The sequence below is a fragment of the Cetorhinus maximus genome, chromosome 19, assembly GCF_964194155.1.
Source record: "Cetorhinus maximus chromosome 19, sCetMax3.hap1.1, whole genome shotgun sequence".
Lineage (NCBI taxonomy): Eukaryota > Metazoa > Chordata > Chondrichthyes > Lamniformes > Cetorhinidae > Cetorhinus > Cetorhinus maximus.
The window spans coordinates 18536472-18563475 of NC_135897.1; the positions used below are offsets into that span (position 1 = coordinate 18536472).

The 27004-nt window shown below is 43.4% G+C and overlaps 1 protein-coding gene across 4 annotated transcripts in view; it reads left to right on the forward strand.

Moving 5' to 3' along the window:
• The window catches only part of ryk (receptor like tyrosine kinase), a 359220-nt gene that overhangs the window by 313026 nt on the left and 19190 nt on the right, over nucleotides 1–27004 (forward strand). For all 4 annotated transcript variants that reach the window (XM_078563543.1, XM_078563545.1, XM_078563544.1 and 1 more), the window contains one exon: nucleotides 22482–22641. In XM_078563543.1, coding sequence (XP_078419669.1) covers nucleotides 22482–22641 — 160 coding nt within the window. The remainder of the gene's footprint in view (nucleotides 1–22481; nucleotides 22642–27004) is intronic.

Below are 27004 nucleotides of genomic sequence, written 5' to 3' on the forward strand. Positions count from 1 at the left end.
CCCCATGACCTCCTATAATTTACCCCATGATGACCTGGGAGCTGGGAGAGTCAGCCTCTGGGTGACACAGAAGATTGACAGTGGTGTCTGCCAACCGCAAGCCGCACTTAAAGTGGTAGCCCACCAGTAAACCACCAATTGGTGCTGAGGAAGGTGACAGGCAAGTTTGGTTGAGCCGTGGCACGTTCAACCAGATTTCTCATTGAGAGATCGTGTGCTTTCCTGCCTTCGGCTCTGGGTTTAAACAAAATCTTCCACACTTCAGGTAGGTTCGCTAGTTTAAAATCCAGCTTCTGGCTAAAACTGTTGATTGTGAGAACCCATTGTGAAAATTAAAATAAACTAGGCTTTTAAATGAAGATTGGTCTTAGCGTTGTGCGTTGCACATTAAAGTTAGATTGGAATAGAGGATTCTGGGATCTTGTAACAAACGAAGCCTTGGTTAGAAACATAGAAAATAGGCCATTCGAGCCTCCCCACCATTCAATACGATCACGGCTGATCCTCTATCTTAACACCATACTCCTGCTCTCTCCCCATTCCCCTTGACACCTTTAACATCTAGAAATCTATCTATTTCCTCCATGAATATATTCAGTGACTTGGCCTCCACAGCCTTCTGTGGTAGAGAATTCCACAGGTTCACCACCCTCTAAGCAAAGAAGTTTCTCCTCACCTCAGTCCTAAATGGCCTTCCCCGTATCCTGAAACTGTGACCCTTTGTTCTAGAACGCCAGCCAGAGGAAACATCATCCCTGTGTCCAGTACTGTCAGAATTTTATACATTTCAATGAGATCCCCTCTTATTCATTCTTCTAAACTCCATGGAATACAGGCCTAGTTGGCTCAATTTCTCCTCATCCGACAATCCTGCCATCCCAGGAATCAATCTGGTGAACCTTTGCTGCACTCCCTCCATGACAAGTATATCCTTTCTTAGGTAAGGAGACCAAAACTGCACACAGTACTCCAGGTATGGTCTCACCAAAGCCCTGTATAGCTGCAGTAAGACATCCTTGCTCCTGTACTCAGGTTCTCTCGCAATAAAGGCCAGCATGCCATTTGCCACCTTAACTGCTTTCTGCACCTGCATGCTTGCTTTCATGTACAAGGACACCCAGGTCCCTTTGTACATCAACATTTCCCAATCTATCACCATTTAAATAATACACTACCATTCTGTTTTTCCTACCAAAGTGGATAACTTCACACTTATCTGCATTATGCTGCATCTGCCATGTAATTACCCCCTCACTCAACCTGTCTAAATCACCTTGAAGCCTCTTAACATCGTCCTCACCACTGGCATTCCCATCAAGTTTTTTGTCATCAGCAAACTTGGAAATATTACATTTGGTTCCCTCATTCAAATCATTGATATATATTGTGAATAGTTGGAGCCCAAGCACTGATCCCTGCGCTACCCCACTAGTCACCGCCTGCCGCTCCAAAAAACACCCATTTATTCCAACTCTGTTTCCTGCCTGCCAACCAATTCTCAAACCATGCCAACATATTACCCCCAATGCCATGTGCCTTAATTTTGCACACTAACTTCTTATGTGGGACTTCATCAAAAACTTTCTGAAAATCCAAAAACACCATGGGCAGAAATTTCCCCCCGTTGGGGGGATTGTGCGGGGGGCGGGCGGGAACCCGATCGGGTCCGCGCCACCATTTATCCCGCTCAGCATGACGCTCGCCCAGAAACACTGACCACTTCCTGTGGGGGCGGGGGTGGATTCTCTGAGCCGGGGTCTGCGCTCTTTCACACATCCACGCGATAGAACGCAGAAATCTCCCTGAGGCACCTCTGTGCCTCAGGGAGATTAGTTTAAGGTTTAAAAATTTAAATAAAGAAAAGGAAATATTTTAAGACATGTCCCCTCATTTGACAGTGAGCTGATACATGTTCATGAATTTTGAAAAAAAATTTTATTTAATTAATGAAACCTTCATGAAACCTCATCCCACTCGTGGATGAGGTTCCATGAAAAATGCGAAGGCCGCCTGGGCTCTTCACTTGCCTGCCAGCCTTAAAGTTGGATGGGCAGCCCTGTTAATTGCTTTAATGACTTTAAATGGCCTTAATAGGCTTTTGACACCTGCTGAATTGAAAACCTAAATGACACGCAGGGACGCCCGCCCAACGTCACCGCGCATTGTTTTACACGTCGGTGAGCGGGCCCCACCCCTGCCCGCCGACCCGAAAATTCTTCCCCACATCTACTGGTCCTCTCTTACCTATTCTGCTGGTTACACCCTCAAAAAAAAACTTCAGTAGGTTTGTCAAACATGATTTCCCTTTCATAAATCCATGTTGGCTTTATCTAATCCTATTGGTATCTTCTAAGCGTCATGTTATCACATCCTTTATAATAGACTCTAGCATTTCCCTACTACTGATGTTAGGCTAACCAGTCTGTAATTCCCTGTTTTTCCCTTCCTTTTTTTAAAAAGTAGGGTTACATTTGCCACCTCCAATCTGCCTGGACTGTTCCAGAATCCACTGAATTTTGGAAGATGACAACCAAAGCATCCATTATTTCCATGGCCACATCCTTTAGTACTCTGGGATGTAGATTATCAGACCCTCAGGATTTATTGGCTTTCAGCCCCATTAATTTCTCCAGCACTATTTTTTTAGTAGTTCTAATTTCCTTCAATTCCTCCACCTCACTAGACCTTTGGTTCCCTATCATTTCTGGGAAGTTAATTGTGTCTTCGTCCTTGAAGACAGAACTAAAGTAGTTGTTTAATTGCTCTGCTATTTCCTTGTTCTCTGTTATACATTCTCCCATTTTGCACTGTAAGGGACTTACATTTGTCTTCACTAATCTTTTTATTTTTATATATAAATTCATTCCTTAAATATTATCCATTGCCTAGCCACCTTTTAATGATGTTCCCCAATCTATCTTAGCCATCTCACGCCTCATACCTTCGTAGTTTCCTTGGTTTCGATCTAAGACCCTAGTTTTGGATTGGACTACTTCACTTTCCATCCTAACAAAGAGTTCTATCATGTTATAGTCACTGTTCTCTAAAAGACCCCACGCAACAAGATTATTAATTAACCCCTTCTCAATGCTCAGTACCAAATCTAGGATAGCCTGTTCCCTAGTTTGTTCCTCGATTGTACCGATCTAAAAAAACTATCTCATACACGCTCCAGGAATTCATCCGCCACAGTGTTATTGCTAATTTAGTTTACCTAATCTGTGAGTAGATTAAAGTCACCCATGATTACTGTAGCACCCTTGTTACATGCACCTCTAGTTTCCTGTTTAATGCTGTCCCTACCTTATCACTACTGTTTGTAAGCCTATAGACAACTCCCACTAATGTTTTCTGTCCCTTGTTGCTTCTTACATCCATCCAGACTGATTCTACATCTAGGTTTGCTGAGCCAATATCCTGTCCCACTATTGCACTGATTTCATCCTTAATTAACAACGCCACCCCACCTCCTTTTTCTTTTTGCCTGTCCTTCCTAAATATTGCATACCCTTAGATATTCAGTTCCCAGGCTTGGTCACCTTGCAGCCATGTCTCTGTAATCGCAATCATATTGCACCCATTTACATCTATTTGCACTGTTAATTCGTCTACCTTCGATGAGAAGGATGAATCACCCATGGTTAACAAAGGTGGTCAAGGAGAGTACCCAATCATACAAAGCGGCGAAAACTAGTGGTAAGCCAGAGGATTGGGAATTTTTTAGGAACCAGCAGATGACTAAAAAGCTAATAAAGAGGGACAAAATTGATTATGAAAGTAAATTGGCAAGAAATATAAAAACAAACAGCAAGAGCTTCTACGGGTATATAGAACGAAAGAGAGTGGCTAAAGTGAGCCTGGGACCCTTGGAGGATGCAACTGGAGAATTGATAATGGGGAACAGGGAAATGGCAGAAAATTTAAACCAATATTTTGCATCGGTCTTCATGGTGGAGGACACTATAAATATCCCACAGGTACCACAGAAGCAAGGAGCTAATGGGAGGAAAGATCTTGTAACAGTCTCTACCACAAGGGACAAAGTATTTGACAAACTAATGGGACTAAAGGCGAACAAGTCACCAGGATCTGATGGCCTGCATCCAAGGGTTTTAAAGGAAGTGGCTGCATAGATAGTGGAGGCATTGGTTGAAATATTCCAGAACTCTCACTGGATTCCAGAAGGGTCCCACAGGATTAGAAAACCGTTAACGTAATGCCCCTGTTCAAGAAGAGTGGGAGACAAAAAGCAGGAAACTAAAGGCCAATCAGCCTAACATCTGTCATTGGGAAATTGCTAGAGTCCACTATTAAGGAAGAAATAGCAGGACATTTAGAAAAGCTTAACGCAATCGAACAGTCAACATGGTTTTGTGAAAGGGAAATCACGTTTGACGAATTCACTAGAGCTCTTTGAGGATATAACAAGCAGAATTGATAAAGGGGAACCGGTAGATGTACCCTATTTAGATCCCCAGAAGGTATTCGATAAGGTGCCACATAAAAGGTTATTGCACAAGATAGGAGCTCACGGTATTGGGGGTAATGTATTAGCATGGATTGAAGATTGGTTAACACACAGAAGACAGATAGTTGGGATTAATAGATGTTTTTCAGGTTGGAAAGACGTAACTAGTGGAGTGCCACAAGGATCAGTCCTAGGGACTCAATTATTTACTATCTATATTAATGACTTGGAGGAGGGGCAGAATGTAATGTATCCAAATTTGCTGACAATACAAAAATAGGTGGGAGGGCATGTTGTGATGAGGACATAAAGAATCTGCAAGGGGACATAGATAGGTTGAATGAGTGGGCAAAAACCTGGCAGGTGGAGTTTAATGTAGGATAGTGTGAGGTCAAGCACTTTGGTAGGAAGAATCAAAAGGCATACTATTATTTAAATAGAGAGAGGCTCCAAAAAAGTGCAGCACAGAGGGATCTGGGTGTTCTTGTGAAACACAAAATGTTAGTATGCAGATGCAGCAAGTGATTCAGGAGGCAAATGGAATTTTAGCCTGTATTGTTCGGGGGTTGAAGTTTAAAAATAGGGAAGTCTTGTTACAACTGTACAGGGTGTTGGTGAGGCCTCACCTGGAGTACTGTGTACAGTCTTGGTCCCCGTATTTAAGAAAGGATATACTGACATTGGAGGCAGCTCAAAAGAAATTCACTAGGTTCGTTCACAGAATCACAGTGCAGAAGAGGCCCTTCGGCCCATCGAGTCTGCACCAACACGTGAGAAACACCTGACCTACCTACCTAGTCCCATTTACCAGCACTTGGTCCATAGCCTTGAATGTTATGACGTGCCAAGTGCTCACCCAGGTACTTTTTAAAGGATGTGAGGCAACCCGCCTCCACCACCCTCCCAGGCAACGCATGTCAGACCATCATCACCCTCTGGGTAAAAATGTTTTTCCTCACATCCCCCCTAAACCTCCTGCCCCTCACCTTGAACTTATGCCCCCTTGTGACTGACCCTTCAACTAAGGGGAACAGCTGCTCCCTATCCACCCTGTCCATGCCCCTCATAATCTTATATACCTCGATCAGGTCGCCCCTCTGTTCCAACGAAAACAACTCAAGTCTATCCAACCTCTCTTCATAACTTAAAGGTTTCATCCCAGGCAACATCCTGGTGAATCTCCTCTGCACCCCCTCCAGTGCAATCACATCCTTCCTATAATGTGGCGACCAGAACTGCACACAGTACTCCAGCTGTGGCCTCACCAAGGTTCTATACAACTCTAACATGACCTCCCTACTTTTGTAGTCTATGCCTCGATTGATAAAGGCAAGTGTCCCATATGCCTATTTCACCACCCCACTAACATGCCTCTCTGCCTTCAGAGATCTATGGAAACACACGCCAAGGTCCCTTTGTTCCTCAGAACTTCTTAGTGCCATGCCATTCATTGAATACTTCCTTGTCAAATTACTCCTTCCAAAGTGTATCACCTCACACTTTTCAGGGTTAAATTCCATCTGCCACTTATCTGCCCATTTGACCATCCCGTCTATATCTTCCTGTGGCCCAAGACACTCAACCTCACTGTTAACTACCCGGCCAATCTTTGTGTCATCCGCAAATTTACTAATCCTACCCCCCACATAGTCATCTATTCCTGGGATGAAGGGATTGACTTATCAAGAACAGCTAAACAGGTTAGAGTTTAGAAGAATAAGAATGATCTTATTGAAACGTACAAGATTCTGAGGGGGCTTGACTGGGGTAGATATTGAGAAGATGTTTCCACTAGTGGGAGAATCTCGAACTAGAGAACATGGTTACAGAATAAGGTGACACTCATTTAAAACTGAGATGCAAAGGAATTTCTTCTCTGAGGGTAGTGAATGTCTGGAATTCTGTACCCCAGAGAGTTGTGGAGGCTAGATCACTGAAAGTATTTAAAGAGGAGGTAGTTAGATTTTTGAAATATTGGGGTGTTGAGGGCTATGAGGAGCTGGCACGAAAGAGGAGTTGAGGCCTGGGACAGATCAGCCATGATCTTATCGAATGGCAGGGCAGGCTTGAGTGGCCAAATGGCCTACTCCTGCTCCTATTTCTTATGTTCTTATGAATGGTTCATGCACTCAGATACAGTGCCTTTAGACTTTTTAACATGTTTACACATTTTTTGTACTATGGCCTTATTTGCTGCTAGCCCTTGTTTCTTCTGCCTTCCACTTTTGCTTTCTACTTTCTGTCTTTCATTCCTGTCTTTGTTTCCCTCTCTCGTGTCCTCTCCGCCCAGGCTCCCATCCCCCTGCCACTTTATTTAAACCCACCACCACAGTACTAGCAAATACCCCTGCAAGGATCTTTGACCCGGTGCTGCTGGGGTGTGACCCATCCAGCTTGTACAGGTCTCATTTTCCACAGAATCAGTCCCAATGCCTCAGGAATCTAAAAGCCCCCCCTCCTACACCATATCTCCAGCCACGCATTCATCTAGTCTATTCTCCTATTCCTGACTTCGCTAGCAGGTGGCACTGGGCATAATCCTGAGATTACTGAGAGGTCCTGCGTTTTAATTTATTTCCTAGCTCCCTATATTCTGCTTTCAGAACCTCAGCCCTCTTTTTTACCTATGTCGTTGGTACCAATATGGTCCACGACCTCTGGTTGTTCACCCTTCCCCTTTCAGAATGTTCTACAGTGACATCTTTGACCCTAGCACCAGGGAGACAATATACCATCCTGTTGTCACATCTACGGCTGCAGAAGCGTCCACCTATTCACATACAATAGAATCCGCTATCACTATTGCCACTCTATTTTTTTCTCTTCTACCCGCCCCCCCCCCCAGCCTTGTGCAGCTGAGCCACTCGTGGTGTCATGGACTTTGCTGTTGCTGCATTCCCCTCACAAACCATCTCCCGCAGCAGTATCCAAAATGGAAAAACTGAGCGGGAGGCAGACCCAGGGGACTCCTGCACTACCTCCCTAGACTTTTTAATCTGCCTGGCAGTCACCCATCCCTTTCCATTTGTGCACTCTTTACCTGCAGTGCGACCATCTCACTGTATGTGCTATCCACGAAGATCTTATCCTTGCAAATGTTCCACAATGACTCCAGCCACAGATCCAGCCATGAACCCTGGATTTCGAGTCATTGCAGCTGCAGTCACTTCCTGCACACATCGTCGCCCTGGACGCTGGAAGTGTCACTGACTTCCCACATTACACTGCAGGAGAATTCCATGTGGCCAGCTGCCCTGCCATAACTAGCCCTTAAATTACTCCCTTTAATTTTACTTCCTCTAATTTAGAGAATATCAAGGAAAGATGAAATTATTATCAGGTCCTCCTTACCAAGGCTGCTGCTCTTTCTGAGGAAAGGTAGAAAATGAAATGATCACCTCCTTCCCTCTTCATTGAACTCCCTCACTCACCAAACTCCAACTTAAGCACTCTAATGCAACCCAAAGCAGCTTTTTAAAAAGAAAATAAGGGAGAAATGTCATTTAACCAAAAGTCTGTGGTTCAAAACCACTGCCTTCAAGAATTGGGTGTCTTAGGGTTGCCAACTTTGGCTGGACGCATTCTTTTTTTTTCCCGAAAGCAGGCCGGGGCTTTCCAAGTCTCGGCCCTCCAAAGTCATCACAGACAGGGCATTACAATCAGCAGGCTGCCTCCACCTCTGCTGTGGATGTCCGGGGAGCACCAAGACGTGGCTGCAGGGTTAGGAAAGTTAAGGAGAATTAATTATTTTAGAGTCCACCAAGTAGAACAAAATAAACACAGCCCCTAAATTAGGGAACTGCAAAACCACAGACCAAGGTTAAAGACAACTTACAAACATCAAATCAAAATGTGATTAAGGGGGTTGATAAACCACTCCAGTCCCCGCGGTGCCCACCGAGCACGGAAGGCCTCGACGGTGCCGGCAGACACTGCGTGCTCCCTCTCCAGGGACACTCAGTCGCGAATGTAGCCGCGGAAGAGGGGCAGACAGTCGGGTGGGACGACCCCCTCGATCGCCCGCTGCCTGGACCTGTTAATGGCCAACTTGGCCAGGCCCAGGAGCAGGTTCACGAGGAAGTCCTCCTCCCTCCCGGCCCCCCTCCACACCGGGTGCCCGTAGATCAGGAGCGTGGGACTGAAGTGCAAACAAAACATTTAATAAAAGGCTTTTTAAATAACTGAAAAGGGAGTGTATCCTACAACACCCTACGTAAACGTGGTCCACGGACTCCACAAGGCCACAAAAAGCACAGGTCACTTGGGAGTCCATGAACCAACACATCCTGCGGTTGTACGGGGTTGCTGCGTGCAACACCCTCCACCCCAGGTCCCCGATGGAAAGCAGGAGGACACCTCCATTAGAAGGCCCCCCAACGGGACCTTTGCTGCCGGAAGGCAACAAGGAACGCCAGGGCGTGTCCAGGTGGCAGCAAGGGCAAGGAAGTGAAGGGTGTGCAGCAGCAGCCTATACAGGAAACCTCTCCACGCCGTGCTAAAGAGCACGGAGGGCATTTCTGCGAGGCGGCTCAGGTTGCGGGGCACCGGCTCCCGAGGGAGGGTTTGAGGCTTGGGGCCAATGTGGAATTCCATCCAAACAGGGGTACGCTCAGATGGAAGACCACCGCGCACCTGCGCCACCTCGAGGCCCAGTATGACACCGGGTCCGTGCACAACCATCCTGAGATCTCGATGGCATTGGCCGCGAGCTGGACGTCCACGGACATGTGACGCGCCAACTCCTGTGGAAACATCCAGCCCACTCCTCCGCCACCCAGCACGTGCCCGATCCTGGTCACTCCAGCAGCCACAGCCCTCCTCTCCGCCAGCCACTGAAAAGGGCGGAGGGGCGGATTCCTGAGCAGCGGCTCTCTGACCATAGCCGCTACTCCTAACGGCAGAGAGCTGCATTGCGAGGCGACCATGTTCCAGACTTTGATCAGGTCCTGGTAAAAGACGAGCAACGCCTGCAAGGAGCCATGAAGGCCCCTCAGGTCTATAAACAGGAGCTGCACGTCATAATTCAGGCCATGCACCTGGCGGAGGAAATACGTCGCTTGACACATTCTGGAGGACCTGGCTTGTGCTAAGAAACACTCACCTATCTTCAACTGCCTCTCCCCCAGACTTCTCCCATTGGTTGCCCAACATGTCAGTCATCACCAAGCCCTGCCTTCCCAAAGCTTTTCAATGTGTTGACTGTTGAAAATCTGATCACCCTACCACAAATAAACTGCTGGAGATGGCATTAAAGTTATCCATTGAAACTTAGAAAAATCCCTCCAAAAACGGAGGCCGACTTATGCAGTAAGTATAAAAGTGAACCGCCGATGTAGGTGTGCTTGGTCATCACTTTGAAACATCATCCATGTACAACACAAAGAGTGGGCATGTCTTAAAGTCAAGCGCATCTTTGCAATGCGGCCCATATAGCCCGCTTGATTCCTTGTGTCCAGTTATAAGGTGCCAGTAAATAAAACACGCATTTGTGGGTTGTAAAATTGAGGCTGACTACTAATACAAGTATAGCATTTGATAGCTCAAAAGGGAAGTTGATTTATACACCAAGTATATGCAAAAAAAACACTTTTTGGGGCTGGAAAAATGGGGTCATCTTGTACGTCAGGTCAACTTAGACGCCACAATTTACGGTATTTTTTTTTGTTTAAATCTCACTAATTCAACATACAGACTTTAAGCACCATGAATTCAATTCTGAGGGTTTTGTCTAACATTTTTGTTACATTATTTACATTTTGACTTGGAGTTTCTGCTCTGTATAACCACTGTGTAAATTATCATTTTAAACACAGATTACTTCAGCGTACCTTGAGTTTCTGAGATCTTTTGCACTAGTTTAAAAATCCATTATACTAGAAGCCAGTCCCGCCCCCAAAACTGGCTACACTCCCAGAGTGAGCTAATCACCATTGGGAGTTTTTACTAATTGTGTTCATTTGCAGATTCTCACAGAGCATTAAGCTGGGACTTTTGGGTGCAAGGACACTAAAAGAAGTGTTTTAAAAACTTTTGAATATATATATACTTATATTTTTAATTTACTAAATCCCTGAATACTGTACCAAGTATAACTAAGAAATGGTTCAATATATTTTCATAACATTTTCAGTTCAAATTCAATTCAAAATGGAGTTACTCGACTCTGTTTAAAAATTCTATTTTTGTGATAAACCCATTTTAGCTGTAAAAATCAAATTGTACCAAGTTACCACTTAAAAACAAGGAATATTTTTCAAAGCATAATTTTTTTTCCAAAGAATCATATCTGAAAATGCTGCCCAACTGCTCTCGTTCTTGACAGATTTTGCATCCGGTGATATACAAATGAGTTTGAACAGAAGTTTAAAAAAAAGGGCTGCAAAATGCGCTTGTTTGCCAATTGCGCCCAAAGTGGAATCTCTACTCCTATTGGTTTAGGATGCTTTGTTTTGCACTAGCAGCATACAGCTGTGCTGCTTGGAAGAAACATTGGCATTGGTTTTTAAAAGGTTAGTGCAGCATAATATAACACATGAATACAGCCAAGTCCTGCTGTTCATGGGGTCTACGTTCCCATGGAATGTCGCAGATGGCAAACATGCAAATAACAAATATATTTTACAATGGAAGTCAATTAGATAGGTTCCAGTCATCTGAAAATTTGACATGTATAAAGCATCAAAGGTAATAAAGACTATGTTTTAATAAACTTAAGAGAAACGTATTGGTGAAATTGTGTAATAAAGCAATAAAACAAGAACAGTGTAAAATTTGTCACACTTAAGTGCTTTACTCGAGAGTGGAGAGAGAAGGGGGTGGGTGATGTGGCGGATGTAGATGTTGATTTTTAAAAATTATATTTTTGACTGCTTTTGCCTTTTGAGTTTCACTTTGTAAAGTTCTCGGTAAGGAGCAAAGGCAGTGTCATTCGCTTTAGAAAAGGCAAGGCTTATTTCCATGTTTGTATCAGCCTGTCACCTGTTTTTTTTTTCAAATCTTCAGCTGACCTATGAGGTCTGCCATCATTTTGGCTGTAAAATGACCTTTTTTAGGCTCCTCTTCCTCCTGCTTTTAAAATTCACTTAAATTCCACCAGTTCAACCAATTCTTCTGTAGAAGGTTCCTCTTGATGAGATTGAAGCAATTCCTCTACTTCACCTGTGCCAGATCTTCGAATCCCTCCTCTCCAACTTGTTTTGTCAGCTCAACAATCATGGTCACTTCACATCCAAACTAGGGAACCCTGTGAAATCATTCACAGCCTCAGGCCAAATTACTTTCCAGAAGGTTATTATGGTCGACTCTCTAACCTCATCCCATGAGTCTTTAATTATTCCTGTTGCTGTGAGGGTGTTGAATTCATTCCAGCAATCACAGACTTGAAGGATTTGCTTCCATAATGTTGCTGAATTTTCTATGTGTAAAGTAAGCTTTGAAGGTTGCAATGACCCCTGTTCCATTGGCTGGATAAGAAAGGTCATATTTGTGGATAAAAACAAAATGTCAGTGTCTGAATGGCTATCTGCAAGAGAGGGTAGAGATCCAGGAGCATTGTAGAAGATAAATATGATGTTGAAGGACAAGTTCTTTTCCCTCCTGTAGAAAGCAATTCTCAAGCCAGACCTCAAACACTAATGTAACTCCGGTGTTACTGTGAGCCATCCAAAAGACTGGCAGATGAGATTTATTTTTCTCTTTTAAAGGCTCGAGGGTTTTCCGGCCTATAAACCAGTATTGGTTTACATCCTGTCCTTTGCAGCTTTAAAACCAGGTGCTGTCCTTTCTTCTTTGGATATGTTGGTCCTATTTCTTCCAGAGCAGGCCAGTTTCATCTGTATTAAAAACCTGCTCTGACTGGTACCCTCTCTCTTCAATGCATCCGTGCAGCACCTTGGGAAACTCTTCTGCAGCTGCATGGTTAGCTGATGCAGTCTCCCCTACCAACTTCACATTATGAACACCAAAATGCTTTTTACAGCAAATAAACATCCTGTACTGGCGGAAAATCCTCTGGAAAGCAAAGGAGAGAACCGTTCAATGCCACCATCATCGTCACTGTTATCACCATTAACACCAGCCCTATCCTCTTTACTGCTGCTTGTGCTGGTACAATTCAGCCGCTTTATTTTGAATGATTAGACCATTGGGGTCCTCTTTATTTGCTGGTGCTCTATCCGCATGCTTAGTAACTTCTCCATTTCTTCCAAGTGTGGATCGCTCCTACTTACAAGTTAACCTGGCAGTACATTACCAGAAACACTTATACTGACCCTTATGTTATCTTCAGACTGCCCAATATACTTAATTGTAGGTTCTCTGATACTGTATTCCCTGGCCAGCATAGAAGCACTTTATCTAATAGCATTATCTAGTAGCATTTACCTAATATTTTTCAAAAGTATCACTTTCCTAGGACATTTATTTGTTGGTTCTGACTCACTTATTTTTAAATACAGTACTATACAGGCTTAAAGATGCAGGCTTAAAGATTGCCCAGATACTGCACTGTGATCAGGAATTAAATTGCAGCATCAAGGAACATCCACGTGCCAGCAGCAGGCACACATAGTCTGCACTTCCTACTGCAGGAGATGTGTCATGGACACCTTCCCTTTTTTTTTTAACTTCCTTTAGGCAATTTTTCTTTTTTTCGGCATTTTCTAAAGTTGGCTTCTATTTTTTTATTTTGAAACCCGCGGGTAAGTGAACATTTGGGCCCACGATGGGCAATCTGGTGTAGAAAGACTTTCGCGTGGATAAGCAAATTTGAGGAAGAGGATGTCACAAATGGCAGAACTTTATTGTATTTAGGCAGGTAATCACTATTTTTCACCCTTTGGAAACTCGTAAGTTTGTATTCTCCAGAATACTAATGGTTGGTCATAGATGTTGGTGCTAGTTCAATTTGACTTACACCTCAGGGTCCTTCTGGCAAGGAAATTGAATCATCAATTAATTTTTTCTTGATCCACAAAGCCACTAAATGAAAGATGTGCGCACAAGAACTGATTAAATCATGCTGACTCCTTATCCCTATGCATATCTGGTTACACTTGAGTGCCATTGCTGGGGCTTTTGACCATGTTTCACCTAGTCTTACACTTCTTTGGTGATATTATTCAGCTAGAATATGTTTGAAACATGTCAAGCTATGCTTTTATAATGTCATCCACAGCCAGATCACTTTGGTTTTACAGAGTTGATGGTGAACTGTTAGCATTCAAACCCCAGAAAAAGTTGCACCGTGTCAACCAGGTGTAACTGGGTTTTTAAGGGCAGTGTGTATTTCTGAAGGATGGGTCAAGTGAAAGTTCAGTGAAACTTGAAGCAGTCAGAAAATAACTAATTATGTCTGTTAAATAATTCATAACTTTTTTGTGGGGCGATTCTGCTATTGTCTCCGAGCTAACCTTCCACACTATCTGCAGAATCCCAGGAATGCCCGCGACCTCAGTTTGATTTATGACAACATGAGTGTCATCTAACAAAATTTGTCATTTTTTTATTCATCCATGGTGGATTGCTGGCTAGGCCAGAGGGCATTTTTTTTTTAAGAGTCAGCCACATTGTTGTGGGTCTGGAACATGTAGGCCAGACCAGGTAAGGCAGATTTCCTGGTTCAGATTTCCAGATTTTTATTGAATTCAAATTTCACCATCTGCTGCTGTGGGATTTGAGCCCAGGACCCCAGATCCTGGGTCTCTGGAATACTGGTCTAGTGACAATTACTACTATGCCACCACCTCCCCATGGGGAGACGCACAAGGAAATATTAGCACAGGTAACTAAAAGAATCAGTGCAGAGGTAGATTTTAAGGAGCGTTTTAAATGGGAAGAGAAAAGTAGAGAGACGAAGAGGCACTGGGAAGGAATTCCAGAGCTTTGGGACTATCCAGCTTTCAGGATACCGATGGTGAAGTGATGAAAATCCGGAGAGCAGGAATTTAGAATTGAAGAATGGCAGAGATCTCAGATGGTTGTACAGGCTAGAGGAGGTTATAGGCGCAGAGAAAGGAGAGGGCACTGCAATTTGGAAACGAGCACCACCAAAAAGTTTCATATTAAAGTAGGTAAAATAAAAATAATAAATATATGCATAATTGTATAACTAATTTGAATGCAAAAAAAAAGGGAATGTGGTCCTCAGTCAAAAAGGTTGAGATTCCCTGCATCAGTTGATATGTAGCATGCAAACCAATTGTTCATCATACTTTTTCCATTGTTTGTTTTCTCTATTATTGTAACACTGTCAGAAGATTGTAGTTAGGTTCCTAGAGCCGGAACATCCTGGGCATGACTTCAGGTAAAATTAGCAAGGAATAATGCTCTTGAAAGTTCAGCAATCTGCTTTTCATTTAACTGATTTAGATGTGCAGTTCTGGATGGTCCAGTTTATTAACATCTTCTGTTTTTTAATTAACTGATGCTGATCTTTGGGCATGATAGTGCTTATGAAGTGAAGTCAGTGATCTTCTTTCCTTCCAATGTGCTCGGTTTTCTGTTTGGTACAGCTGTTTAAAGGTGCTTGTCAAAAAAGGCTGGGGAGTGGGACTAGGTGAGTTGGTCTTGCAGAGAGCTGGCACAGACACAGTGGGTTGAATGGCCTCTTGTGCTGTAACCATTCTATGAATCTATGATTTTCCCAGGTGATCTAGTGGAATTTTATGTATTGAAAAAGATAGTTTGTCGCCACCAACATGAAAGAACCCAGATCTATACTAAAGACCACGACTGAGGATTGTGCTGTGGCCTTTTGATTCAGAAGGACTTGAGCACAATCTGTGCTGATGTTTCAGGGAGTACTGATGGGATGCTGCATTGTCAGACATGTGCTTTTAAGGATGAGACATTAGACTAACTCATGGCCTGCCCACCTGTTATGGTGACCATAAATGATCCCATGGCACTACTAAAATAAAAAGGAAAAGCAGAGCATTGACCTGACCAACATTCATCCCTCAACCCATACAACCAAAACAGGTTCGTTTCAGTGCTCTTTGTGGAAACCTGCTGTGTATAACTGGACTGTCAGATTTGCCTACAAAACAAAATTCACTACCCTTCAAAACTAAATAATTGGCTGTGAAATGCCTTCATAACATGAAAGATGCCAAATAAATATTGTTTCCAGAGTCATATTAGATACATTACATTTTGCTGATCTTAATTTTCTGATGTTAAATGGTCTATCATTTGCCCACCATAAACCAGTACAGTAGACACAACTTCAGCTATATTGCGCTGTGCACTAAGCACTAGTTTACCAATTTAGAATTGTTATGGTGCAGAAGGAGGCCATTTGGCCCATCATATGCACCAGCTCTCTGAATGAGCAACTCACCTAGTTCCATTCTCCTGCATCCTCCACATGACCCTGCACATTCTTTTCAAGTAACAGTCTAATGCCCTTTTGAATGCTTCAGTTGAACCTGCCTCGACCATACTGTCAGGCAGAGCATTCCAGACCCTAACCACTTACTGCGTGAAAATGTTTTTCCTCTTATCACGATTGCTTCTTTTACTAATTACTTCAAATTTGTGCTATCTCATTCTAGATGCTTTTACGAGTGCGAACAGCTTCCCCCTATCTACTCTGTCTAGACCTCTCATGACTTTGAATATCTCTATCAAATCTCTTCTCAGTTGCCTTTTTTCTGAGGAAAGCAGCCCTAGTTTCTCCAATCTATCTTCATAACTAAAGTTCCTCATCCCAGGAACCACTCTCGTGAATACTTTCTGCACTTTCTCCAGTGCCTTCACATCCTTCCGGCACCCACAACTAGACACAATACTCCAGCTGAGGCTGAACTATTGTCTTATGTAAGTTCAACATAACCTCCTTGCTCTTGTACTCTATTTCCCTATTAATAAAGCCCAGGATACTGTGTACTTTATGAACTGCCCTCTCAACCTGCCCTGCCACCTTCAATGACTTCTGCACATATACATCCAGGTTCCTCTGCTTATGCACCCCCTATTTATACTGTCTCTCTGCTCTTTCTGCCAAACTGAATCACTTCACATTTCTCTACATTGAACTTCATTTGCCATCTGCCCGCCCATTCCACCAACTTGTGTATGTCCTTTTGAAGTTCTACACTATCCTCCTCACAGTTCACAATGTTTCCAAGTTTTGAATTGTGCCCTGTACACCAAGATCTAGGTCATTAATATATATCACGAAAAATAAGGCTCCCAACACTGAGTCCTATTACAAACCATCCTCCAGCCTGAAAAACATCCATCAACCGCTTCTCTCTGTTTCCTGTTACTCAACCAATTCCGTATCCATGTTGCTACTGTTCCTTTTATTCCATGAGCTATAACTTTGCTCACAAGTCTGTTGTGTAGCACTGTATCAAACGCCTTTTGGAAATGCATGTACACTACATCAACAGCATTGTCCTCTGTTACCTATTCAAAAAAGTCCAAGTTAGTTACACATGATTTTTCCTTAAGAGATCCATGCTAGCTTTTCTTAGTTAACCTGCGTTTGCCCATGTGACTATTAACTTTGTCCCAGATTATTGTCTCAGAAGTTTCCCCACCACTGAAATTAAACTGACTGGCCTGTAGTTGCTGGGCTTACCCTTATACCCTTTTTGAACTAGTGTGTAACTTTTGCAATTCCCCAGTCCTCTGGCACCACCCCTGAATCTAAGGCAGATTGAAAAATTAGGGCCAGTACCTCCAAGATTTCCACACTCACTTCTCGCAGTATCCTTGGGTGCATCTCATCTGGCCCCGTTGCCTTATCAAGTACAAATAACCTATCCAATACCTGCTCTTTTTCAATTTTAAAACCTTCTAATGTCTGAATTACCTCCCCTTTGTATTCATTTAATACCTTGGCTATGCCTTCTGCCTCCATCTCTAAATTCCCTTTTTGGTCCCTCCTCACCCCTACTCCTCCTTTTACCACCCTTTTATTATTTATATGCCTACAGAAGACTTTTAGATTCCCTTTATGTTAGCTGCCAGTCTCTTTTCATGCTCCCTCTTTGCTTCTTTTGTTTGCTTCTTCACCTCCCCTCCATGTAGTGTAGGTACACCCACAGCACTGTTAGGAAGGGAGTTCCAGGATTTTGACCCAGCGACAGTGAAGGAACAGCGATATATTTCCAAGTCAGAATGGTGAGTGACTTGGAGGGGAACTTCCAGGTGGTGGTGTTCCTATTTATCTGCTGCCCTTGTCCTCCTAAATGGTAGCGGTCGTGGGTTTGGAAGGTGCTGTCGAAGGAACCTTGTGAAATCCTGCAGTGCGTCTTGTAACTGGTATACACTGCTGCTACTGTGTGTCGGTGGTGGAGGGAGTGAATGTTTGTGGATGTGGTGCCAATCAGATGGACTGCTTTGTCCTGGACGGTGTCAAGCTTTTTGAGTGTTGTGGGAGCTGCACTCATTCAGGCAAGTGGGGAGTATTCCATCGCACTCCTGACTTGTGCCTTGTAGATGGTGGACAAGCTTTGGGGAGTCAGGACAGTTCCTGGCCTCTGACCTGCTATTGTAGACACAGCATTCATATGACTGGTCTAGTTCAGCTTCTGATCAATGGTAACTCCCAGGATGTTGATAGTGGGGGATTCAGTGATGGTAATGCCATTGAACATCAAGGAGCGATGGTTGGAATCTGTCTTGTTGGAGATGGAGATGGTCATTTCCCAACACTTGTGTGGCACGAATGTTACTTGTCACTTGTCAGCCCAAGCCTGGATATTGCCCAGGTCTTGCTGCATTTGTACTCTATGCCCCTATGAATAAAGCCGAGTATACTGTATGCTTTATTAACAGCTCTTTCCACTTGTCCTGCCACCTTTAATGACTTATGCACATATAGACCCAGGTCCCTCTGCTCCTTACACCCTTTAAGTTTCACCCCTTACTTTATATTGTCTCTCCGTGTTCTTTCTTCCAAAATGAGTCACCTCTCACTTCTCTGCATTAAACTTCATCTGGCACTCCACTAACTTTCCTATGTCCTTTTGAGGTTCCACATGTCATCCTCGCCGTTTACAATGCTTCCAATTTTTGTATTGTCCTCAGACTTTGAAATTGTTCTCTGCATATCAAGGCCTATATCATTAGTATATATCAGGAAAACCAAGAGCTCCACTACAAACCTGCCTCCAGCCCAAAAAATATCCATTAACCCTCTGCGCGCGGTTTCCTATTAATCAGCCAATTTTGTATCCACATTGCTACTGTCCGTTTTATTCCATGAGCTATAACTTTTCTGACAAGCCTGTTATGTGGCACTGTACCAAATGCCTTTTGGAAGTCCATGTACACCACATCAACAGCATTACCCTGCTCAACCCTCTCTGTTACCTCTTGAAAACTTCCAGCAAGTTAGTAAACCCGATTTCCCCTTAAGAAATTTCTAATCAGCCCACATTTTGCCATGTGACTACTAATTCTATCCCGAATAATTGTTTCTAGAAGCTTCTCCACTACCGAAGTTGAACTGACTGGTCTGTAATTGCTGGGCTTATCCATACAACCTTTTTTGAACAAAGGTGTAATGTTTGCAATTCTCCAGTCCTCTGGCAGCTCCCCTGATTCTAGGGAAGTCTGAAAGATTATGGTCAGTAACAGGAGGTAGGAAAGAGGTTAAAAAAAAATCTATAAACCATTGGGAAGGCAAAAAAGAACTACAAAATCAAATTACCAAAGAATAGAAAAAGAAAATTGATAGAGGTGTACAAAATTATAACAGGTTTAGATAGGATAGGCAAAGAAAAGCTGTTCCTGTTAGCTGATGGTATAAGGACTAGGGGTGCAAGTTTAAGGTTTAAGACAAGAGACAAAGGGGGACGTGAGGAAGAACTTTTTTATACAACTGCCTATGAGGTTGGTGGAAGCCAAGATGATTTCAATGATTTCAAAAGGAAATTGGATAGACACTTGTTTGAAGACCTAAGCGGACAATGTGGGGGAACGCGAGTGACTGGATCTGGATTGTTTTAGTGAGAGCCGGCATGGGTTTGATGAGCTGAATGGCCTCTTACTTTGGCATTATTATTCCATGAAATAATGTCCAAGACACTGGGGTAACTCCCTTCTCCTCTTCAAACTGGTTCCATGAGATCTTTTTACATCCATCCTATAGTGGTTTGTCATTTCATCCAAAAGATGGAACCTCTAACAATGTAGCACTCCCTAGGTGATGATCTGGAGTATAAACCTAGGTTTTTTTTGCTCAAGTCTCTGGAATCAGTTCAAATGCAGCAGCTTCTGACTCAGTGACAAGAATGAGTCATGACTGGCAGAGAATAGATATAAGTAAATAAGATATAATCATACTGGTGGTTCAAAAAGCTCTTAATAAGGTACTAGACTCATGATTAACATCAGAGCTTGTGTAATCAGGCGACCAGTGTTAGAAAACAGAGTTAAAATTAACAGCATTCACTTAGACAGGCAAAAGGTGGAAAGTGCTGTTCCACAAGGATCAGTGTTGAGATCAGTGTCCAATACAGCGTTCGGGAGAAGGTTTGTTACCCAGAGAGTGAATAGAATGTAAAACTCACTACCCAGGGGGACAGAATTTTCCAGTCAGCGTGCAGGGGCGGGCCTGGCACGCCAACGCGTAAAATGACGTGCGATGACATTGGGCATGCATCCCAACGTCACCGTGTGCCATCGCAATATTTCATTCAGCGGGCTGGCGCCAGAGTCGGCTGCGCGCCTGCCGAAATGTAAACGGCCTATTAACGCCATTAGGAAATTAATTGAAGCACTTGCGAACGCTGCCCGTCCAACCTTAAGGTTGGCAGGCTTGCAAAATGCCCAAACAGCCTTCACATTTTTCAGGAAACCTCATCCATGAGCAGGATGAAGCCTTTATTAAATAAATTTTCATAAATTTAAAAACATGTCCCAACTCATGTGACACAGTTACATGAGGGGACATGTTTAAATACGTTTTTAAATCATTTATTCAAACCTTTTAATATCCATTCAGTCTTCCTGAGGCAGCTCCGTGCCTCAGGCACATTGCTGTGCGTTGGCCCCGACTGTCCCTCCTGCTGAGCGCTACTGGCCATGTATTACACTGGGCGGGCCTTAATTGGCCCGCCCGTGTAAAATGGCAGCGTGGAGCCGATCGTAGGCGGCGATCGGCTTCGCACCTGCTCCCACCCAGCCAACCCGCCATAAGAAAAATCCTGCCCATGGAGCAGTAGAGGCAAATAGCAAAGATGCGTATGAGGGGAAGTCACATGACAGAGAAAGGAATAAGGTGAGATGAAGTAGTGTGGCTGAGGCACATGTGGAACATGAACACCAGCAGAGATCATTTTTCTGAACTGCAAACTCTTTGTATTGAATGTCACATGACATTCTACGTGACTGTGACAAAGGTAAACTCTTCCTCCTCGACCTGTCTGCAGCCTTTGATACAGTTGACCACACCATCCTCCAATGCTCTCTAGACTGTTGACCAGTTGGGTGAGACTGCTTTCACCTGGTTCCATTTTTATATATTTAATTATATCCAGAGTATCATTTGCAATAGCTTCTCTTGTTACACTGTTACCTCTATTGTCCTCCAAGAATCTATCCTTAGCCCTCTCCTATTTTCCAGCTCCATGCTGCCCCTTGGTGACATCCAAAAGCACAGTATTAGTTTTCACATGTGTGCTGACAACGCCCATCTCTAGCTCACCACCATCTCTCTCAACCCCTCCACTGTTGGTGAATTATCACACTGCTTATCTGGCATCCAGTACTGGATGAGCAGAAATTTCCTCCAATTAAATATTGGGAGGACTGAAGCCATTGTTGCAGATTCCGCGCCAAACTCCATTTCCTAACTACTTACTCCATCCCTCTCCCTGGCAAGTCTGAGATTAAACTAATCTGTTTGCAACTTTAGTATCATATTTGACCCCAATATGAGCTTCTGACCACCTGTTCATGCCATCACTAAGACTATTTCCTGCCTTGTAACATCACCCAACTTCACCCGTCTCAGCTCATCTGTTGAAACCCTTATTCATGCCTTTGTTACCTCTAAACTTCAATATTCCAACACAATCCTGGCTGGTCACCCACATTCTACTCTCTGTAAACTTGAGGTCATCCAAAACTCTGCTGCCTGTATATTAACTTACACCAAGTCCCATCCACCTGTCACCCCTATGTTCACTGACCTACATTGGCTCCCTATCAAGCAATGTCTTGAGTTTAAAATTGTTATCCTTGTTTTCAAATCGCTCCATGACCTCGCGCTTCCCTCTCTCAGTTAGCCCCTTCAGCTCCACAAGCCTCTAAGGTTTCTGCGCTCACCTAATTCTGGCCTCTTCAGCGTCCCTAATTTTAACCCCTCCAGTATTGGTGGCAACGCTTTCAGTTGCCCATACCCTAAACTCTGGAATTGCCATCCTACACCTCTCCGCCTCTCTACCTCGTTTTTCTCCTTTGATACCCTCTTTAAAACCTACCTCTTTGACCAAGCTTTTGGTCATCTGACCAAATATCTCCTGATTAGCTCAGTGTAACATCTTATGCTCCTGGAATGTTTTATTACATTTAAGGCACTGTATAAATACAATTTGTTGTATGCAATGAGGTATGTTTTCTCCTTCCCACCCTTAAGATCAAAGGAGCCGAAACAAATCCATGTTTCAAACGAACCAATCTTACACTTTTTTGTAGTTTTGGATGAAAACTCTCAAAATAAACTATGAAGTGAATGTATAGAGAAGAGCTGGCATAAATTATTGGCCTGTGGTAAGCACGGTGTTCTGCTAATACTGTAAAAATTAAAATTTACATTTTGTACAGTTGTTCAAAGATATGTGGTGAAGACAGATGAAGGTCTGTTTAAGCCCAGTCATTTGTGTGCCAGCATTAGAATGTTCACGTACCACTGGACTTGACCCGTGTTCATTAACTCCCCACTGACTTGATTTTCTGGTTTCTGTTATATGTGTTCATTAAGTTAAAAATTCACATCTTTGTATATTTAAGCATTCAAGTTAATAATTCAGTTCTCTATTATTTATCCTAGAATTGATGATAGCCTTCAGGTAAAGATTACAGACAATGCTCTCTCCAGGGATCTCTTCCCTATGGACTACCACTGCTTGGGGGACAACGAAAATAGACCTGTTCGGTGGATGGCACTTGAAAGCCTCGTCAACAATGAATTTTCCAGTGCGAGTGATGTGGTGAGCAACTTCTTCAGCATAGAATAATAAACCGGTCTTCAAATGTAAACAAACTGAAATCTCCCAATAATTGAGGCAATAACTTCATAGTTACTATAATTTTCAGGGAGCTCATTCTCTGGTTTGGAAGATAAATTCACTATACACTATAATATTGGCCCATACAGAACACTAGCTCTTGTATCCCTAATCTGTGAATTATTTCTAACATTACAGTTAGCTAGCTTTGGTGGAAATTGCAATTGTAACTGTAGGGTGAGGGAGAAGCCCAAGCTGAGCCCCAGTGTGAAGCTCTTATAAGCAAATGAAAATAACCGATAGGAAAATAACAGCTGAACCTAAGAATCTGCTGCGCTGACATGGTGCAACTTATTACTGTAACCCTCTATGCCCTGGTTACCTCCCGCTCGCTGGCCCTCCCAACTGCTTCACACTTGCCGGCCCTCCAAATCCCCTCTTGACCCCTGTCCTAACCCCTCCTGCTCGCCAGCCCTCCTGAGCCCCTCCCGCTAGGCGCCCTAATCACAGCAAGGGCTCAAGAAGGGTGAAGACAGAAAGGCAGTGAGCAAGGGTGATAAGTACAAACAGTAGTAAATAGTAATAAATATGCATTTCAGGCCAGTTAGGTTCAAGGCAGCCAAGAGATTTTTATTATAAAAATTCCAGGTCAGGAATGTAATCCACTCTTTTTACATCTTTTTTGATGGAAAACTGATTTTCGTTTTCATTTAGGATGCCAATTTTTAGGAACACATGAAAAGTGCCAAACGTGGGATAGATGTATATAAATACAAGTCATTGTCGTTGTTGATAATCATAACTATCAATCAGTTTACAATGGACTCAGACATGAGGCAAGGAAACTGGCCAGGCGCGAATAACTTTAAAAACCACAGATCCAAATCAACCTGTTCACCAAAGCATGCTACACTTACCATATGTGATGTCTCTAGTTACTCATATATTCACCTTAAAATAATTTATAATGATGCTTTTTCAGTGTAAGTTGTACAATTTTCAAATGGTTAATTTCAGTCGTACCTGTGCATGTGCATAGAAGGGTGGGGTATTTACACCTTGGACTTTGACAGCCTGCTCTTTGGTAAATGGGATGCCAGTCAAGGGGGGTGGAGGGCATACTCCATATGCAGCAAAATGTACCTGTTTTTCAATACTGTGATTTGTTTAAGCATCCGTATGGGTTTCCTTCTCTATCAGATACCTCGGTGATCAAAATAGAATCATTCTCAACTGTGCAATCTGCCCCATTAACACATTACCCAGGATTACACCATGCAAAGGAATAACTTTCCACTTTTATGTTTTAAATCTTGGAGCAAAAACGATGTACAGCATTTATTTCTGGCCACTGGACTTTCCCGGATGGTTTGTCAAAGTCTGCAATAAGAAAACAACTACAGCTGTCTACCTAGGAATAGACAATTGCAGCAGCACCTCTTGAGGTTATTCCGTGTCAGTCAGGAAACAATGCGACAGAAATTATTGGAAAAGTAATGACACCCTTTATTAGTGTGTTAAACAGCAATTTGTGGTAGATAAAAAGTAGACCATGGGCTGAATCTTCTGGCTGACGTGCGGGTGGTGCAGCCCGCAAGGCAGCGCTTAAAATACCACGCGAGCGTCCTGATGTCAACGCGCGATGTTTCGGTCGGTCAGACGCGCTATGCAGCGCGACGCGTGCCCGCCATTAATTCAAGGCCTTGTTAAGGTCATTCAGTCACCAGTTGACCAGGATTTTGAGGGCGTGTGAACTTCGGGTCGGTGCACGGGCCCAACGGGCAGGCGGGTAAGTAAGGCAGGATGAGGTTTGATATTGGAATTTAAAAAGTGTAATAAAGTTTTTGTGTATTTCATTAACATGTCCCATATCGTGTAACATTTCCACATGAGGGGGGCATCTTAATGATTTCTTTTATACTTCTATTTTTAATGTTTCACTGCCTTTCAGCGATCTCCCTGAGGCAGCACTTTGTCTCAGGGAGATGTGCGCTCTTTCGCGCACATGTGTGAAAGAGCGCACTCTGACAGTTGGGGAATTCCTCCCCCCCCCACCTGCACAGGGAGCGCAGAGCGCTTCCCGTCGGGCAGCCCGCTGGGTGGGCCTTAATTAGCCCGCCCACGTAAAATGGCAGCGGGGGCCAGTTTCGGCGTTGGCGATCGACGGCCCGCCCACCGCCGTGTCGGTTGGGCCCGCCCGCCCATCAAGGGCAAAATTCTGCCCCATGTGCAGACTGGTCAGAAAAGTGAAATCTTGTGGAATACAGGGGAAGGTGGAGAGTTGGATCTAAAACTGGCTCAGTGACGGAAAACAAAGGGTAATGGTCGATGGGTGATGGTTTTTTTGAATGGAAAACAGTTTCCAGTGGTGTTCCACAGGGCTCAGTGTTGGGTTCCTTACTGTTTGTTGTATATATTAATGATTTAGACTTAAATGTGGGAGGCATGATCGGGAAATTTGCAGATGACACAAAAATTGGCCGTGTAGTTGATAGTGAAAAGGATAGCTGTCAACTCCAGAATGGTATCAATGGTTCGATTTGAGTGGGCAGAGAAATGGCAAACGAAATTCAATCTGGAGAAGTGTGAGGTACTGGATTTGGGGAGTGCAAAAAAAGCATGGGAATACTCAATAAATGGGAAGTTATTGAGAGGGATTGAGAAAGTGAGAGAGCTTGGAGTACATGTCCACAACTGCTTGAAGATGGCAGGACAGATGGACAAGGTGGTCAAGAAAGCATATGGAATGCTTTCCTTTATTGAATGGGGTATTGAATACAAAAGCAGGGATGTAATGATGGAACTGTATAAAACGCTGGTTAGGCCACAGCTGGAATCTTGTGTACAGTTCTGGTCACTACATTACAGGAAGGACATAATTGCTGTGAAGAGAGTACAGAGAAGATTTATGAGAATGCTGCCAGGACTTGAAACTTGCAGCTATGAGGAAAGATTGGATAGGCTGGGGTTGTTTTCCTTAGAACAGAGGAGGCTAAGGAGTGACCTAATTGAGCTGTACAAAATTATGACAGGGTAGACAGGAAAGACCTGTTTCCCCTAGCTGAGAGGTCAATTACCAGGGGGCATAGATTTAAGGTGATTGGTAGAAGGATTAGAGGAGACGTGAGGAAAACGCTTTCACCAGAGGGTAGTGGGCAGCTGGAATTCGCTGCCTAAATTGCTGGTTGAGGCTGAAACGCTCAACTCATTTAAAAGGTCAGCACCTGAAGTGCTGTAACCTGTAAGACTACGGACCAGGTGCTGGAAAGAGGGACTAAAATTAGCAGTTAGTTTCTTTTTTCTCTTTATTGGCCAGTGCAGGCATAATGGGCTGAATGGCCTCTTTCTGCACTGTAACTTTTCTATGGTTCTATCCTCTACAAAATGTGCCATTTTGTAAGTCTTGCAAACAACAAAAAATAGGAACCTCAACATTTTATATCGAGAAAATTGGTGTATTTGCACAGTAACTATGAATTAATCATGCTGCAGCTATTAAGACTGCTGTAGTCCACATCACAATGCTCCTGTCAATGGTGTGAATTTCTGGTCTCTCCCCCAATCCAGTCCCTCACCAGCCTTCCCTCCTCCAGAATAACACAAAAAGGAATGGCAAGAAGACTAGAAGTCAAACAGTGGAACAATTTAAAAATAGCTTTTGTTTTTATGCTTCAACAGTTTTGAATGTAAACATGTTGAAATTAATATGCTATAAACTAGCCAGTCCAGAATGCTTCGAACCAAGACATTTCTGGATTTTGGAATTATTCTGGATTATAGAATGATGTTAGAATGCCCAATCACAACTGGAAACTCAGTGGATATAAATATTTGCCTAAAATATAAAACGGCGATAAAACATTATAAAGCAGTAATAATTTTTTTTTATTTATCCAAATACTGTATCTTTCGTGTTTCCACTCCCAAAGTACTGGACTGAAATGATGCCTAGAGTTGCTTGGGTCTACTCAAAAAAGTTTCCAGACAATTGGTGTTTCTGAACAATAGATTTCCAGACTGGGGAAGTTAGAGTGTAGAAGTCAAAATACTTTTTTCTTTTTGAGGGCCTGTTTTGAGATTTTGACCCGCTCCTCCAAAGCTGGTCTCCAGCTCCCCATTGGCCGCACAAACTGGCTACTGTGCAGTGCACAAGGATCACTATGCCAAGCGTGTTGAGGCCAAAACCCCTGCAACATGACCGCCATCGAAATCCTGTTGCTGGCCAGCAATATGGGCAGGGACAAGAAGATGACTAGCATCATCCCCCACCACCTCCAGCTCTTGCCATCTGCAATGAAGAGCAATTCAACAAACTGCTGGGACTCACCATAGCCCAGGATGGGCC